Source organism: Lissotriton helveticus, chromosome 11, assembly GCF_964261635.1.
Source record: "Lissotriton helveticus chromosome 11, aLisHel1.1, whole genome shotgun sequence".
Lineage (NCBI taxonomy): Eukaryota > Metazoa > Chordata > Amphibia > Caudata > Salamandridae > Lissotriton > Lissotriton helveticus.
In genome coordinates, this window is record NC_136072.1 from 230,390,216 (window position 1) to 230,409,318 (window position 19,103).

The 19,103-nt window shown below is 47.0% G+C and overlaps 1 protein-coding gene across 1 annotated transcript in view; it reads right to left on the minus strand.

Moving 5' to 3' along the window:
• ARHGEF26 (Rho guanine nucleotide exchange factor 26) overlaps window positions 1–19,103 on the minus strand; it is a 462,406-nt gene that overhangs the window by 253,870 nt on the left and 189,433 nt on the right. The window contains exons 8-9 of the mRNA XM_078667924.1: window positions 18,465–18,594; window positions 16,539–16,613 (exon numbers count right to left, since the gene is read on the minus strand). Of these exons, the coding sequence (XP_078524050.1) occupies window positions 16,539–16,613; window positions 18,465–18,594 (205 nt within the window). The remainder of the gene's footprint in view (window positions 1–16,538; window positions 16,614–18,464; window positions 18,595–19,103) is intronic.

The following is a 19,103-nucleotide window of genomic DNA, read 5'->3' on the forward strand; positions in this document are numbered from 1 at the left end:
GAACAACCACGGTTCAAAAGTGAATGACATGCCAGCCCCTTACTGGTTAACTCCAGAGTGCACATGCACCGTGTATAAGTAATTTGAAATAGACAGGAATGCTGTACGCCTAGGGCGTCGTCTAGCTCGAACATGCAAGGAGCCATATTTCTACAGTATTCAGATGTCAAATCCATCACATGTAACATCAGTCACCTGAATGCCGCATTCTTCCCAAGTATCTGCAATAATGAGAGTGAAAACGAACAGTGTGTTGATTTTGGATTAATTCTTCCAGATTTCATCAAGTTATTTTTACGCACAGTCTTTTCTGATGACAAGGGCAGTTTTCTGCCATTTGCCGCTCGAATGTTGGCAGCTCGCTTTTGTTAATGTTAAGTTGATTTATTTGCGGAGGAGTACAGTTAAGGGCTGCTGACGATGGATGTACATGAGAGGTGACTTACCCAGGCAATTATCCGATTTTCAGACTTTTGCAGGAAAAAGACTATTAAAAGCAATTTGCAAACTGCCAAATGATTCAGTCCTTAGATAAAAAAGTGTGTACGTCTAAAGGGCAGCTTTAGAAAGCATAGTGTGCAATGCTCAACAGTTCTAAAGATACTGCTCTGACAGTCTTACAGGTGACAAAAAAATGTATTTTTTTTTAAACTTACACCGTGGACATACAGTGCGGACTCTAGGCCATTAATAAATGCGCCGGACTTTCTACTGTCATATAACCCTCAAAAAAGCGCATAGAGAGGCAAACAGGTATGCGGGAACAATTCTCATACAATGGAAAACAAATCCTACAAACATATCTAAAAATGCCTCATAAAGTTGCAAAAGGTTCAAATAGCAAGACAAAATGTTTTACTTAATATTACAGACTTTAGGGATAATTCACAAAAGAAAGTAGTAAATCATTTCCCTTAAAAGTACGTCTGTGTGCAGGTGAAGATACAACTTTTTGAAATTCACATCTGGGTCGGACTGGCCTATAGGGCAATCAGGTAGTGCTGGATGGGCTGAGATCAGTGTGCCGGCCGTTTGTTTTCTTTTGCTGTTTGTGGGCCTTTTTTAGGTCTCGCCTGTCAATGCCCATGCGCATTGAGCAGAGCGAGACTATAGGGCTTTAAACAAAGTTTACCTAACTGCGGCGATTTGGTGCTGTGCCCGTGGCTTTTAGGTCAATGCGCTTGCGCATTGACCTAAAATGCGCGTGCACATCACCAAATCGCCGTCTGTTCCCTCAGCCGCATTCCTCCCACACCATTTGAAGTGAAGCTTAGCTTCACTTCAAAGGCCCCGGCTGCTTCACACCCACATGCCGCTCTACCCGCTCCGCCCCCTCCCCTGCCCGCCGTGTCGCATTTCTCCTCCCCCCTCCCCACAGCAATGCCCTCCGCCGTCTCTCGTGTTTCTTTTGACTCGTTTTCGTTAGGGTTGGTGCTGTCTTTTCATGCTGCTTCACACCACCTTTTGCAACAATACTTGTGTCTTGATTTGGGATTTTATCTTTTTACACCGAGTTGCAATAGGTTCGTGGTGAATTCACATTTTATATTGTTCAGCAAAGTGGATTATTATTATTCCAATCTGTAAAGTTGCAAAACAACCCCCAGTAAGAAACGTGAAACTGTAACTCGGGTCAAGAACTGCATCTCCGTCATTACCGCATGCGTTCATGCTTCACCGTGTCACTGATTAAGGTAAATCAGCAGTTAGCTGTATCTTTGAATTTGGAGCAAAATGTCATTGGCAAACCTCTATTTTTTTTATTAGACTGCATCATCTAAAGAGCTCCTATGTAGAGCGAATAATCATGTTATGCCGCCTCTCCCGATACTAATTTACTGGAAGTTTCTACTAGACAGCTTTGACTATCTATCCCAGCTGATACAATGTCAATCAGAAAACTGAGCGAGTCACGGATTTTAATCATAACTATTTTTATAACCCTTTTAACAAGACACGGTTTTATGGGCAACTCAACATTTCATATAAAAAAATAGGAGATTAAATTCCTGCTGCTTCACACCCTCATCGTCTACACACACACCTACAAGCATTCCTCCAAGTTGTCTCTCTCTTCAATCATGTGTGTTGTATCCTGCACGAGCGCCGCGTCAGCTGTGACCCCGCTCTGTGCATGTGGACGCTGTGAATGTCCCTGCGTGTGCGCTCCACTCGTGTCTTTCTATGCAGGCTGCCTTCTGCTGTGTGCATGCGTCTGCTGTACTCGCAGACTGTATGGGTGCCTATTTGTGACCATGCCCGCAGGCGTGCGCCATGTTTTGTATACTCTAAGTGTGTGTTCTCTAAAGGAATGCATTTACTGTTGTAGGCACAGTTTGTGTGTACATTCACTTCGTCATCTGCTATGTAGGTATACCTTATGCACGCTGTGTGCGTGAGCCTTCTGCGATTGCCGTACGTGCAGCCTCCTGTGTGTGTTTGCGTCGTCTGCTCTGTCTGTCTCACCCTCAACCCCTCACCCTCACCCTCACTCGCCCTCAACCCCTCACCCTCACCCTCACTCACCCTCAACCCCTCACCCTCACTCACCCTCAACCCCTCACCCTCACTCACCCTCACCCTCACCCTCCCTCAACCCCTCACCCTCACTCACCCTCACCCTCAACCCCTCACCCTCACTCACCCTCACCCTCACTCACCCTCAACCCCTCACCCTCAACCCCTCACCCTCACTCACCCTCAACCCCTCACCCTCACTCACCCTCACCCTCACTCACCCTCACCCTCACTCACCCTCAACCCCTCACCCTCACTCACCCTCACCCTCACTCACCCTCAACCCCTCACCCTCACTCACCCTCACTCACCCTCACCCTCACTCACCCTCAACCCCTCACCCTCACTCACCCTCACCCTCACTCACCCTCAACCCCTCACCCTCACTCACCCTCACTCACCCTCACCCTCACTCACCCTCAACCCCTCACCCTCACTCACCCTCACCCTCACTCACCCTCACTCACCCTCACTCACCCTCACCCTCACTCACCCTCACTCACCCTCAACCCCTCACCCTCACTCACCCTCACCCTCACTCACCCTCAACCCCTCACCCTCACTCACCCTCACCCTCACTCACCCTCACCCTCACTCACCCTCAACCCCTCACCCTCACTCACCCTCACCCTCACTCACCCTCAACCCCTCACCCTCACTCACCCTCACTCACCCTCACCCTCACTCACCCTCAACCCCTCACCCTCACTCACCCTCACCCTCACTCACCCTCACTCACCCTCACCCTCACTCACCCTCACTCACCCTCAACCCCTCACCCTCACTCACCCTCACTCACCCTCAACCCCTCACCCTCACTCACCCTCACCCTCACTCACCCTCAACCCCTCACCCTCAACCCCTCACCCTCACTCACCCTCACCCTCACTCACCCTCAACCCCTCACCCTCAACCCCTCACTCTCACTCACCCTCACCCTCACTCACCCTCACTCACCCTCACCCACCCTCACTCACCCTCACTCACCCTCACCCTCACTCACCCTCACCCTCACTCACCCTCACCCACCCTCCCTCACCCTCACCCTCACTCACCCTCACCCTCACTCACCCTCACCCTCACTCACCCTCCCTCACCCTCACCCTCACTCACCCTCACTCACCCTCACTCACCCTCACTCACCCTCACCCTCACTCACCCTCAACCCCTCACCCTCACTCACCCTCACCCTCACTCACCCTCCCTCACCCTCACCCTCACTCACCCTCACCCTCACTCACCCTCACCCTCACTCACCCTCCCTCACCCTCACTCACCCTCACTCACCCTCACTCACCCTCACTCACCCTCACTCACACTCACCCTCACTCACCCTCACTCACCCTCACTCACCCTCACTCACCCTCACTCACCCTCAACCCCTCACCCTCACCCTCAACCCCTCACCCTCACCCTCACTCACCCTCACTCACCCTCACCCTCACTCACCCTCACTCACCCTCACCCTCACTCACCCTCAACCCCTCACCCTCACCCTCACTCACCCTCACTCACCCTCACTCACCCTCAACCCCTCACCCTCACTCACCCTCAACCCCTCACCCTCACCCTCACTCACCCTCAACCCCTCACCCTCAACCCCTCACTCACCCTCACTCACCCTCACTCACCCTCACTCACCCTCAACCCCTCACCCTCACTCACCCTCAACCCCTCACCCTCACTCACCCTCACTCACCCTCACTCACCCTCACCCTCACTCACCCTCACTCACCCTCACCCTCACTCACCCTCACCCTCACTCACCCTCACCCTCACTCACCCTCACCCTCACTCACCCTCACTCACCCTCACTCACCCTCACTCACCCTCACCCACCCTCACCCTCACTCACCCTCACCCACCCTCACTCTCACCCTCACTCACCCACCCTCACTCTCACCCTCAACCCCTCACCCTCACCCTCACTCACCCTCACTCACCCTCACCCTCACTCACCCTCAACCCCTCACCCTCACCCTCACTCACCCTCAACCCCTCACCCTCACTCACCCTCAACCCCCACTCACCCTCAACCCCCACTCACCCTCAACCCCTCACTCACCCTCAACCCCTCACTCACCCTCACTCTCACTCACCCTCACTCACCCTCAACCCCTCACCCTCACTCACCCTCACCCTCACCCTCACTCACCCTCAACCCCTCACCCTCACTCACCCTCACCCTCAACCCCTCGCCCACACTCACCCTCAACCCCTCACCCTCACTCACCCTCAACCCCTCACCCTCACCCTCACTCACCCTCACCCTCACTCACCCTCAACCCCTCACCCTCAACCCCTCACCCTCACTCACCCTCACCCTCACTCACCCTCAACCCCTCACCATCACTCACCCTCAGAACACATATTGTGTTACAATAGGTGTCACATTTGCGAAAGATAAAACTATTGCCATTGTAAATAACAAAGCTATTAATTTCGCTATTTTCAAAACAAGCACATAAATAAAAAATGTGTCCTTTACAATACCAATAGCTCAAACGTTCCTAATGCGAGACCTATTGCATTGCTGTGCTTCTCTCCCCTGCTGCACTCTCCTGCTCTCTAGAGATGTGGCCTAACGACCAGAGCTGCCATCTAAGTGACGTAAATACAAAACATGTTGCATTCCAAATGCTATAGGTGTCACATTCGCGAAAGTTATAACTATTGGCATTGTAAATGACAAAGCCATCAATTTAGCAATTTTAAAAACCAACAAATAAATAAAATATGTCATTTACAAGACCAATAACTACAACTTTTCTAATGCGAGACCTATTGCATTTCCAATGCTTGTTATAGCCAGGTGGGTCTGTTTTTACTGTAATTTTCCCTGACATTATCATTAACATCGCCTGAAGTAAAGGAAAACGCATGCTGGCTCCCATTCCTTGCAAAATATCCATATAGCACGTCTTCAAAAGTTCAAAACTGGCCTGATTTACAAATGTGGGCCACGTTTTTGGTTTGCTAATGGGGGATACTTTATTTTTGATGCACTGGCCTATTTTTTATCCGACGCTGATTCACACACATTCACAGTAGTATGCCTGTGGCTCCTGTGTCAGCTGTGCACAATACTACATAGAGTAGAATGGCTCACAGGGTGAATGGACCCCGTGCACACACACACAATAAACAATTATTCTCTCTTCAGGAAAGCATACTTCCTTGGTAATAAAACCTTTCCACTATACAGTCTAGAGATCCAACAAGACTAACAGTGTCTAGTCCCACCCATAATCTACGTCTTGCATGGGATTTACTACAGCAGTGTTCTCCACAATTGTGGTGGAGAAATCCACAGCATAAATGCATTGACGCCTGTCAGAAATCCTATTGTAAATTTTAGGCAGAAATAAATTTAGGTAGTTTCAGCGATAAATGCACTTTTAAGGGCTGTAAACAGCTTTAAAAATGGCCCTACCAGTGCTTTTGTATTTTAAACCATGTATAGATTGTAACTTATTACCGTTGATTTGAGGGAAAGTGACAGGTAATAGTGGACGGCGGTTAGATGCTGGGGGATGATTCTCCGAAACATGATGGTTTTTAATTCCCTCTCCAATCAATTCTGAAAGCGGGAGTGAGACTAGTGAAGGAAGTTGGGAAAATCCTGGAGTTTGGGCAAGAGATTTGAGAAGGCTTGTTTCTATGGGGCATGCTTATGAGCCTCTTGTGCCGCTGTAGAGTCACTTTTTGTCATGCTCAGTTGGGGTAAACCACCAAATCGTATTCATGAGGCAAGGCAAAGTTACTCTGTGTGTCTTTGAATGGCCTCATAGATATGGAGTGAGGTAAGGCAGCACAAATTGCTGCATTGCCTTACTCTGCGAAAGGGAGGCCTTCCATGGGCGTTGCGGAGGGTTTCCCCATTTAACACGCATGGATTTTGACACATTCCCACATCTACAAGGACTTGTAAACCTGGGAATACGTCAAAACCTTACTCCTCCTGAGGCGACTATTTTGTTCTGCGAGCTGCCAGTGTATCATGTAATGCAATAATTGGAAAAGAGAGGGTGCTGTTTTGGCTGGTTTTAAACCCCCATTTTATAAAGAAAATGTGGGGAGAGTCATCCTGGTGATGACTTTGAATATAACGTGCTGAAATAAGTATTTCAACTTCACTGTATAGAAAAGGTGTTCCAAACTTTCTGGGTGTTCAACGAAGTAAACAGTCTAAAAGGACTACAGTCACACAAAGTTAAGTCTGCATTGGCCAACATGGTTACTTTCTCTATCACCTGCAAAAAAGAAAATCGTAACATATTAACACTAAGCATTACTAACACCTTCCACATCTGGATCCCAGCCCATGACCAAGCTCACTTTAAATGAAAACACATTGGGCCAGATGTAGGTGTCCAAATACCGGTCGGAAACGGCCGAAAATACCGATTTTCGGCCGTTTCCGACCGGTATTTGGACATTGGTATGTAGGGGCATGTAAAATTACAGAATCGGTAATTTTACCGATTCTGTAATTATACCGATTCGGTAAAATACCGAATTGGTAAAATTACCGATTCTGTAATTTCAGATGTAGGTAGCACTGTTTTCAGTGCTACAAGGGTTTAAGAATTCTTAATTTACCACCAACTAGTAGTTGGTGGTAAATTAAGAAAACCATTTAAAAAGCATGTTTTTTGCTTTTTAAACAGTGCCATGTTGCAGACATACATGCCCTAAGGGCATGTATGTCAGCAACATGTGCACCCATGCACAATTGAGGGGTGCAACAGGGTGTCAAAGTAACACCCTGCCACCCTTCAATATGTTACCCAATTACCGAATCGGTATTTACCGATTCGGTAATTGACATTGATTCCTATGGGCCTCAAGGCCCATAGGAAACAATGGCAGTTACAGACTCGGTAAATACCGATTCATTAATTACCGAATCATACCGATTCGGTAATTAATTCGGTAAATATACCTACATCCCGATTGCCAGTTCGTAAATACCGAATCGGTATGATTCGGTATTTAAGAATCGGTAATCGGGGATTACCTACATCTGGCCCTATATCACCTTATGATTAATCTAGGGGAGGAATAAAATTGAGGCCCTCTGGAAGTAGTGGCTATTTGCTTGTGCTTTAGTGCTTACAGGGTGCTTCCATATTACATTTTTCACCCACATTATGTGAAGTGAGCACCTCTCATTTTCATGGGACTATAGCTCCATGCAAAGTACAGAACATCTTTGCCTGTGTGTTTGTGCTGTGTACATGCAAAAATGGCTCTGAGGGGACGCACTAACTGTGTGCCAAACATCAAGTACAACACAGGTAGTGTGTCTCTTGAGGGCATCTTTGTGATCATGCATGTAGGGTTCTCACTATATTGCCAGTGCCAACAAATCATACCAATAATCTGTACAGGCTGGACAGAGGTGTACTTGCAGATACCGAAAGTGCAGGAAACTTCAGAAAATGCCACTATCCTCCAGGTGTGCTCAGCTCCCCAGCCTCTGGGGGCGTTGAAGGCCCCACAAAAGTGTGTATATATATATATATATATATATATATATATATATATATATATATATATATATATATATTGCAGGCTCGCTTTCGGTCAGCTTCCTTCACTCACGACCGGGTGCTTGTAGGCGGGGTGACGGACACCACGCTGGTCTCCCGGACCTTGGCTCAGTTTGTACAAAGTACACAGCACTTGCAGGAATGTGCCCAACAGATCTTTATTGGGCTTCAACACACACTTCTAGACGCGTTTCGGCTACCGCCTTTGACAATAGAGGCCGGCGCCACCATTAGGCAGGTTTTAAATACATGCATTCATTGACATAAAGAAATGACATATACCATCAGTCAGGTATGCCACCATTTCTAAGTGGTAAATACAGTTCTAAATTCACTGTATCCCATTATGCCCTGGATGGGCAAACACACAAATATTTATATGCATCTTATAAAATATTTACATTTTCAAAACAAACAATAATAATTCAGCCCTGGATGGGCAATGAATTGAACCCTAGATATGTCCATTGTACATAGTTATACACAAAATGCAGGAAGATTCATAAATGAACAACCAACTCCTCTCCGCTATTCAAACTCCCTGCTCTCTTGGTTTGATTTTCAACTATATGTCTCGATTCCAGTCTCCGTAAATTGAGTAACCTGTTCTCTCCTCTTATGTCTGCGGGTACCTGGTCCATACAGAAGAAACTTAATAAGTCTCTATTACTTTGGTGAAACAGCTCAAAATGTCTCGCCACCGGATACGTGGGGCCCTTGTTCTGAATGTCCCTGAGATGTTCCAATATATATATATAAATATAGTCCCTTAAAGTCAGGATGCTGTCTACTGAGAAGAAACATTAAGCAGTGATGTTTCCCAATGCTCTGAAAGAAGACATATTTATAGAGAAGGAGTACTAAAGCAATTGATTATATCCATGGGCAAATGCTGTGGAGAAAGATCGTAGTGATATATAACAAATGTTCTGTAAAACTATGGTACTGTAAATCGGTCCTTCTAGATATTGAATATCGTTGAGAGAACTCACCATGTTGTTTTTTCATTAGTAACTTGGTTACTTTTCTTAAGCCAGGTAAAACAGAACAATAATCTTGTCCATACTGATGCTGCCAAAGTAACATCTACATATGCAAATTATACCATTTTCATCAATGCTATTTAGAATTATTCAATGGTTTATTTCCCCAGTTAAAATATTTTTTTCCCATGGATGGCAACCGGCTGCAAATACTCGTTCTTTCTTGGAAGCATCGAAGTTCTGGTGAAATGCTGAATGTCATCCTAGCCAAACAATATGTAAAATTGGGAAGTTTTCACTCAGGCCATGGGTGCCTTGAATTTTTAACCCAAACTTATTTGATTTTGCATACAGAACTTTTTGCAACTTAAAATGTAAAGAGGGATCTGTTACATAGTCATTTGGCTGCAGTACTGTTCACAGTTTGGATTCAATCGATCATTTATAGAGCATGGCACATCAGCTGTGAGGGTCTTGAGGCGCTGAAGCGGTTCTCTACTGTGTGGACATTGACTATTCAAACAGTCAGGTCTTTAGATCTCATCTAAATGCTGGAGCCATGGTGTTTCCTGAGGTGCAGGGGGCAGTGGTTGTTCCAGCCCTTGGCTGCCAGGTGTGAAAAGGAGCATCATCCACTGTTGGTTCAACGGATACGTGGTGTGTCTGTGATGGAGAGGGAGGCTGATCGGAGAAATCTGAAGGTGCTTTTTGATGTATGCTGGTCCTTTGTTGTGCAGGGTCTTGTAGGCGTGGCTCAGAACCTTGAACTGGCATCTGTTCTGAATTGGGAGCCAGTGCAGTTTCTTGAGATGGGGTGTGATGTGGGTCCTTCTGGGCAGGTCCAGTATGAGACTTGCCACTGACTTTGGAATTGTTTGGAGTCTTTTCAGGAGGCGGGCATTGATTTCTAAGTAGAGCTTGTTTCCGTAGTCCAGTCTGCTGGTGATGAGGACCTTCAGGTGTTTATCTGGAGCCACCTGAAGATCTTGTGGAGCATGTGAAGGGTGTGAAAACAGGCAGATGAAACTGCATTGACTTGTTTATTCATGGATAGCTTGTTGTCCATGATGATGCAGAGGTTGTAAGCATGGTTTGATGAGTGCCTAGCTCCGGGGGCCACCATGAGTCATTCCAAGTGGAGGTGTTGTTCCCAAAGATAAGGACTTCTGTCTTGTCCGAGTTGAATTTGAAACAGTTATTCTTCATCCAGTCCGCAACGTTCATCATTCATCTGTGGAAGTTGGTTTTGTGCTGGAGGGATCTACGGATAGAGAGAGGATGAGCAGTATGTCATCAGCGTAGGAGATGATACTGGGTCCGTGTGATCTGACGGTGTCAGCTAGTCGGGTGATGCAGGTATTGAAGAGGGTCAGTCTGAGGGATGAGCCAGGGGGAAACCGCAGATGATCATCTTTGGCTCTGAGGTGAATGGTGGGAGACAGACCAGATGAGGTACGAGGCAATCCATTTGAGGGAGTTTCCGTGAATCCTGATTTGGTGGAGTCTGTTGATCAGGTTGTGGTGGGAGACAGTGTCAAATGCGATGGACGGATGCAGGAGTATGAGGGCTGTCGTTTCACGATGGTCTAGGGGGCTCTGATGCAGTCGGTGACTGCGATAAGGGCATGTCTTGGTACTGTGGTTGGCTCGGAATCTGGATTGGGAGGGGTCCAGGAGATTGTGGTCTTCTAGGTGTTGAGTGATGCGCTGGTTGATTGCTTTCCCGAGGACCTTTGCTGGGTAGGGGAGCAGTGAGATGGACTGGTAGTTTTTCAAATCAGCAGTGTTGGAAGATGTTTCTTTCCGAAGAGGCCTCACTTTGACGTGTTTCCAGTTCTCAGGGAAGGAGGCAGCAGTGATGGTGGAGTTCAGGACTTTCCTGAGCTCGTCGACTATTGTCTAACTTCTAAGGTGGGAGACATGGTGGAGGCATGGGTCTGCTGGTGCCCCTGAGTGCACCCAGTTCATGATGGAGATGGTGTCTTGCGTGGTGAGGAGTTCCCAGTGGGTGAAGAGGTGTTTGGCGTTTGTGTTCATGGATGCAAGCTGGTTGATGCCGTCTATGGCGGAGGGATGGTGTTCAAAGTTTTTGCAGATGGTTGAGATCTTATCATGGAAGAAGTCCACAAGGTTGTCACACAGTTGTTGGGAGAGAGGGCGTGATTCCCAACATCTGCGGGACTGGTGAACTCCTTCATAATGGGGAAGAGGTCTTTGCTGTGGTTTGCACTGGCTTCGATGCGGTTTGCTAGGACATTCTCCTTGGTTTCTTTCAGGAGGCGGTGGTACTGGTTGTGGATGGTTCTGTAGGCATTGCGGTCTTGTGATGTTTTGCTGGTGCGAGACTTCCTTTCGAGTTGATGGCAGTTGCATTTGGGGGAGTGGAGTTCTGTGGGAACCAGCTTGCTCTTTTGCTATGTTCTTTAACCTTGCTTGTCTTGGCTGGGGTGATGGCATCTGCGCATTGCATGATCCACTGGGCGAAGTTCTTTGCTGAATGTTCGAGGTTGCAAGTGGAACCTGGGAGGTGGGAGGAAAGTGTGTTGTTTCTCTGGTCTTCATGATATATTTTTCCAGGTTTCTAAGTGTGGCTCTGAGGGGCCCAGAACCGGGGTAGTTGGGTCCTGCGACGGTGAAGTGTATGCTGTCGGGGACAGACCAGGTGAGTGGTGTGGTGTGGGTGTATCTGACTCTGTTGCTGGAGGTGAAGATGGGGTCGAGGATGTGTCTTGGAATGTGGGTGGGTTGGTGACAAGCTGCTTGAGTCTGATGTTGTTCAACCTTTCCAGGAGGTTGGCAGGGTTGGCGTCACTGGGGTCATCGATGTGGAAGTTAAGGTCCACTTGGAAGGTGTAGTGCTCTGAGTTAATTGCGAGGTGGGTGATGATTTCTGGGATGGTGCTGCAGAAGTGAGGGTGGGGTCCTGGTGGTCTGTAAGCAAGGGTACCTCTGATGGTGCTTTTACTGTCTGCGAGGAGTTGGAAGTTGAGGTGTTCCATTGCCGGTTTTGTGTGGTATGGGGATGTTGTGCAGCGGATGGTGTCCCTGTAGATGATGGTGATTCCGCCTCCATGCTTGTTAGTTCCGTCCAGGTGCATTATCTTCTAACCTTCACATTTGGGGGCACATTTACAAGGGCGTGCGCCACTAGAACGTCACTTTTTCCCCCGATGTTCCGATGACACAATGCCCTGCTCCATATTTACAACGCATCTTTGTAATCATCGTCCCCTTTCATGCAGGTATCTGCGTGAAAGGGGCGTGCAATGGTTGTTACTGTGGACATTCCGCTGCAACCCCCATTGCTTTTTGACGCTGCCCCAGATTTACAAGGATCTGTAAATCTGAGGCAGCGCCAAATAATACTGAACAACATCTTGGATATCTACATGCTGCCGACTTGCACGCTGACTTGCACGCTATAACGTTTAATAGGTAGCGCTTCGCGCATTTTAAAACGCCCGTTTTTCTTATTTGGGTTCATTTAATTTCTTTTACCCCTGATTGTAAGAGGGTTTCCTGGCCCCTACCTGCACCATAATTGTGATTACCACCGCTGCTTAGCGGGTCCGGGTTTGTGGGCTCCCAGCCTGTTGCTCGTTTTTTTGGCCGCCATCTTGGGTGTGGATGCGCCGCTCTAGAGGCGCCGGACCGAGCGCTCTAGTTTTGCGGACCTCCTCCGCCCGCCCTTCTTAATCTCTCCCTCTAGCGCGCAGCGGTGACGCGCAGCGGTCGCGCCCTCACTGCGCCTGAGTCGCGCCAGAGTCCTGCCCGTCTGCGCCCGTCAGCGTCCCGGAGGCGTTTAGGGCGTTGGCTAGGACTGGTCTCTGGCGGACTTTATATTTCATCTTGCCCTTATGCTACAATATTCGGCGCAGGAGCTCCGGTCCCTACAAATGCTGAGGGGTTCTTGCCGTAAGGTATTTCCGGCCCGCCACAAGGGTAAGAGCCGGTGCCCTGACTGTGGCTGGTTGCCACAGAAAAATCAGGTCCCTGTGTTAGTTAGGGAGGCAGATAGTGTTAAGCATCTCTGTCTGCTTTTAAATACCAGATCTCTCAGTCGCCATGCTTTGGATATTTATGATCTGCTGGTAACAGAAAAACCTCTGTGCCTGATACTGACTGAGACGTGGCTTGGGGAGGCCTCTAACCCCGATATTGCCGCAGCCATTCCCCCTGATTACAATATCTTTAGGCAAGATAGACTGAAAGGGCGAGGGGGGGGGGGTGTGGCTCTTGTGGTGAATAATCGAGCCACCTGTACCACCATTCCTATGGAGACTATCATGGGTTGCGAATCCCTCGCTTTCTCCATTGTATTATCGCCGCACCAATCCTTCAAAGGACTCCTTGTCTACAGGCCCCCGGGGCCGACTGGCACCTTTTTTGAAGAGTTTCAGTCGATAATTTAACACTGGCGCTTAGATCGGAGCAGTGTATAGTGGCCGGCGACTTTAATATCCATATGGATGACGAAAGGGATGCAGACACGATTAAAATGATGGACGTGACGGCTCCTCTAGGCCTTCGGCCTTATCACTGCGGACCGACGCATGAAAAGGGCCATATCCTGGATCTGGTCTTCTCGACGACCTTCATAGAGATTCTAGCACCTATTCAGATCACAGGCTGGTCAAGTATTATGTGTCGGAGACAAGAAAACCATCTAGTGTCTCTCGGCAGATTTCCCAAGGATCTAGGGCATTCCATCAGGTTACTCCAGAACTGCTGACACAGGCATGTCTGGCTCATCCGTGTATCCTGATAGGGGATTTAGAAAGGGATTCAGAGCAGTTGCAATTGTGGCTCTCGGAGAGGCTGGATGATCTTGCCCCGGTGAGGCCTCCTCGCAATATTGCAAAACGGGCGTCCGCCCCCTGGTTTACCGAAGCACTGGCGGCTTCACGACGGCAGTGTAAGGTGGCAGAAAGAGCGTGGCGTGCACAATACGACTCGGTGGCTAAACTCGCCTACAGAGCCTCTTTTAAAGCATACTATCGCGACATTCTCTCTGAGAAGAGAGGCTATTTTTCTAGAAAAATTGAGACTGCCTCCAACTCATGCAAGAAGCTATTTGACATTGTGAGGGAATTTATGGCCCCTCGTGATTCCTCGACCCAGGCACCTCCCACGGAGGCATGGGTGAGTACCCTTGCCAACTTCTTCACCTCCAAGATCAAGCGGATTCAGGATTCCTTTCCCTTGAAGGGGCCTGAGGTTTTTCACTCTTCGGAGGGTGGCCCTGTTTCCGCTACTTGTGCAGACTCGATTCTGGCAGACTTTCCACCACTCTCAGCCTCCTCATCCTTGGACCTGATGGCCTGCCTTAAATCGGGCTCACCTCGTGACGCATGCCCGGCCAAATTTTTGGCTAAAATGGCCGAAGTCATTAATCCCATTGTGAACCCCCTTTTGAACTGCTCCCTTAGTGAGGGTGTAGTCCCCCAGATCTGGAAGCAGGCGATGATTATACCTCTGCTCAAAAAGCCCGGTCTGGACTCGGAGGTACTGGCTAATTATAGGCCTATTTCGCTTCTGCCCGCCTTTGCCAAGATCCTCGAGAAGCATGTGCACAAGGTGCTCTCCGATTATCTGGAATCACATGATCTACTGCACCCCACTCAATCCGGCTTCCGCACCAACCTAAGCACCGAAACAGCGCTTTTGGAAGTCTCGGAGGCTATTAAGGAGGTGCTGGACTCAGGTGGCAAAGCGATGCTGGTGATGCTCGATCTGTCGGCGGCCTTTGACACCGTCCCCCACGAGGGTCTCCTCGCCAGACTTTATGAGATCGGTCTGAGGGGGACGGTGTTCAGCTGGTTTCGATCTTTCTTGACAAACGGTCTGGGCCTCCTCCAGTTCCGCTGAGATGCCGTCATTGGGTGTCGGAGTCCCTCAGGGCTCTGTGCTGAGCCCGACTCTTTTTAACATCTTTATGACCCCTCTGGCGGCACTGGCGGAATTTTTCGGGGCCCAGATCGTTTCCTACGCCGATGACACCCAGCTCCTCTTTACGTGCGGGAAAGGTGCGGATTTTGATGGAGAGAGTATCCGGGGTTGCCTTGGGGCCGTTTTTAATTGGTTCCAACTTAACGGCCTCAAGTGCAACTCGGATAAATCGGAGGTACTCTGCTTCGGGTGCAGTTCGGATCCGGAGTGGCAGGGATGGTGGCCGGAGAATATGTTTCCACCTGTAGGTTCGTCCCAGGTGGCCAAAAACCTGGTGATTAAGATCGATAATGGCTTGACACTGCGATCCCAGATAATCGGTCTCACTGGCACCTGTTTCGGTTTGCTCCGGATGCTACGCAAGTTTCTTCCCATACTATCGGAAGATCACAGGAAGATAACGGTGCAGGCTATAATCGGTTTGAGAATGGATTATTCTAACATTCTGTATCTCGGCCTGCCGGAGTATCTGTTACAACGACTACAAGTGGTCCAGAATTCGGCAGCACGGGCCATTTTTGGACTATCTGGCCGTGCTAGAACCTCGGGTCTCCTGCAGTCACTTCACTGGCTCCCCATCCGGAAGCGGATAATTTTCAAAGCCCCGACTTTGGCTCATAAAGCTCTTCGTGCTTCAGGAGCAAAATATTTACAAAAAAGGGTAGTTTTCTACCACCCTACAAGATCCTTGAGGTCCGGGTCTTTGTTCCTTGCCGCGGTCCCTCGTATTAAAAGGGCGCGCATAGGAGGCCGATCTTTCAGACTGTTGGCTCCACAGCTCTGGAACACTCTGCCAGTGACTTTGCGCAGTATTTCAAATTTACTGACGTTCAGGAAGGGCCTTAAAACCTGGCTTTTTACCTCTTAGATATTAGTTTTCTTGGTTAGTCTGGATTTCCCTCCTCTTTTCTGCTTTTTCTTTCTGTTATGTTGTGATACAGGTGTGCATTAAAGCGCCGGGACACTCTTTGAGTAGCCGTGCGCTATACAAAACAAATATAACATAACATAACAATGTCACTGAATAGCAGGATTTAGGCACAATGAGGAGAAATAGTGCCATTTCTCCTCTTTTTTGCTCTTTCTATGTGTGCTGCATCACCTTTCCAAATTGCTCATGTGCAGGAAGGTTTCCCTTTCTGCACATAAACAATTATTCCCTGCAACGCAGACACCCTTGCACTATGGCGCAAGGGTGTCTGTGTTGGCGCTAGGCACTTTTTTTTGCACCAGTGCAAGGGAAAACACCGGGGTGCGCCATACTCTTATAAATACGGCACAACCCTGACATTTTTAAAAGACGCAGCGCTGCTAAATTGTGTGCATCTCCGCACAGCGCGATTTCCTTGTAAATATCCCCCAAGGTGCCTAATGACTGTGGCATAATGACACATCGTTTGCAATTGTGAGAGCACATGAATACATAATGAATGCATTTTAATAGGAAATCTTGAATGTGAAATAAGTCCTGCTGGCTTTGTGTAGATACTCCAATATGTATCCTGAATTTGGATTTAAGATACTAATGACCTACCTTGCTCACTTCTTTCAGGGCTTGCTTGCAGGTTTCATACTTCGGTGAATCTTTAGTGGTTTTCTGACAAATAGTCTAAAAGAAATAACTGTAGTAGTCAGAGTCTGTAGCAGCCAATGTGTTAATTATTGTACAGGGGTAGCTATAGGTCTAAACTTGGATTACATTTATAATTTTCTTCTCACTCAACTCTTTGTTGCTGGAGTAGGTACTACACATCTATGCCATTCATTATTTCTCAAAAGTAAGTACACAGAGAAGAGATGGTCTAATAATAGAGAGATTTCAATCCAAGGAAAATCTGTTGCTTTGGAATAGATGGGACAGTGCACTAGGGCTAACTGTTTTTCTCAACAGGCAAAACAATTTTCCGTGTGGTACATTATTTTCCCTTGTACCCTCATGCATGTATGGCACTTTCCTTACCCTTTCCTACAAGCCAAACAAATTCAAGTCATCCCTAATGTTGATCTGCATTTAACGTGTTTACAGGGTTGAAACCTGCCTGCAAAACCTTGTAAATCCAATACAGTTCTCACTTTGTGGACGTTCCCAAAACATTTTTTCATGATTAGCTACCCTTTTCACTCATTTTCTTTCATTTTATCTACTTCTTGATGCACTATGCTAGAAAAAAGTTCAGACGAGTATGCGGATATTTCCACATAAATATGTGGATGTTCACTTAGATATCCGAATTTCGTAAATTATGATTTCCAGTTTCTGAGCAGATCTCACCTATCACAGGTTTGATGATTTTAACAGGATAGGGAATTGCTCTGTTCCTAGGAAGTAAATAAACAAACAATCCTAAACAGCACTCAGCAGAACAGTGTAACTTTAGAGCACCTTGGCCAATCTCTTGCAAATTTGGAACTAAGAACCAGGCACTTATCACAAAAGCATCTGCCTCATTTGGTTGCAGATCAGAAAAGAGGTTTGTAGTTTTCAATGCAAAAAATTACTGAATATCCTATGGCGTATGCGCCTCACTCATAACTATAGAGGCAAAATGTCTTCTCTGTGGGACACATCTCAGGTTTGCTGGGACTATAGATGTGGGAGGATTAGTTTAGGTATGTCAGTAGGGTGTACAGGAAGTGAAAAGAAACTTCCTGTTCGATGTACACAGGAATAATAAAGCTGAAGTGAGATCAATATGACTTCTGGGAGTTTTAGTCTAGATCAGTAGAAGGCACAGACATCCTTTTTCCTCTTTTCCTGCTTGTGTATTACTGGACATAAGTACATATGGTTAGTACATCCTTACCAATGTTAGAATACATTTACTGAATACACCTCCGATTTATTACTGTGATGATTAAAATGATTATTATTAAAATGATGGTTTTAGATAGTATATACAGTATTCAAGGCAGCAGATTTTCTACAGACCACTATGACTGCAATGTAGTCATCACTGCACGCTTGGCAATTTTGAAAAAGCAAGAATAAGTGTCAACACAACAAAATGAAATTCCCACCGCTGGACCTTGAGTACCAATGTGCAGTGATCATTACTGTGTTGTTTTTTCATTAGTCAAACCAAACTAAAGAGCAATGGATTACTTTGTGGTGGATTGATGATATACCAGCAGTGTGCCATAAAGGTCTCATATGATAATTTTATGACCAACAATGTGATCAGTAGAACATGGAAAAATAGAGAATGCTTTATGTTCTAACATCACGCGTTAGCTACAAAAAAATGCTCTGACTTGAGGACAAGCTGACTCCACCATGGCAACCAACACAAATAGTGGTTGAGTCATAGGTATAAAACACAATTGCAGCAGTGTGTGAGGAAAGTGTGTGCCCATTTTCTCATGTAAACTAATCATGTTGTTTACAAATCTATTTCAAGCAGAAGAAACTAGTAAACTTCAAAAGCAACATCGTGGGTAAGAAAAAATAAACAACCCTTACATCCATTAGTAGAGGAAGCCGCGTGACCCTCTGCATTGGCAAAATGAGAAAGGAGATCATAGGGAGATTTCTGCAAGCTTCATTGGACTCTATCCCAGACAGAACCTCTTTAAAGGATGCGTTTGTGGAACTGCAAAACAAAAAAAAATCAGAAATGGAAAATTGATTTACAACTGAATTTAACACGATTTAAGCAACTAAAATATTTGCAAGCTACTTTAAACAATGAGAGAGGAAACAGGTACAGAAACCCAACTGTCAAGCAAGTAATTATCATGATCAACATATACATTTCAAACATTTAATTAATACATCCATATATATATCATCAATAGTCATATAACACACATTCCGAATTGGTTCCTCCCCCTCATTTTGCTCTTATTGACAGTAGCCAAAACCCGGAAAAAATCAAGCCTGTGCCAATAAGTACTTTTTGTCACTCCTCCACCTTTTCCCAGAGACTACAGGAACCTCCTGTAGATACGCACCTTGGGCTTGAGTCTGTTTGTTTCCATAGGAAGTATATTCATCCTTGAGGTCTGTCTAAAGGTGAGGTGCTTTTAGGCATATTGTTTTGTTTCTTAACTGCTTAGGAAAATTAGGCTGCCTGCATGATCCAGCATTGTGGGCTCGGGG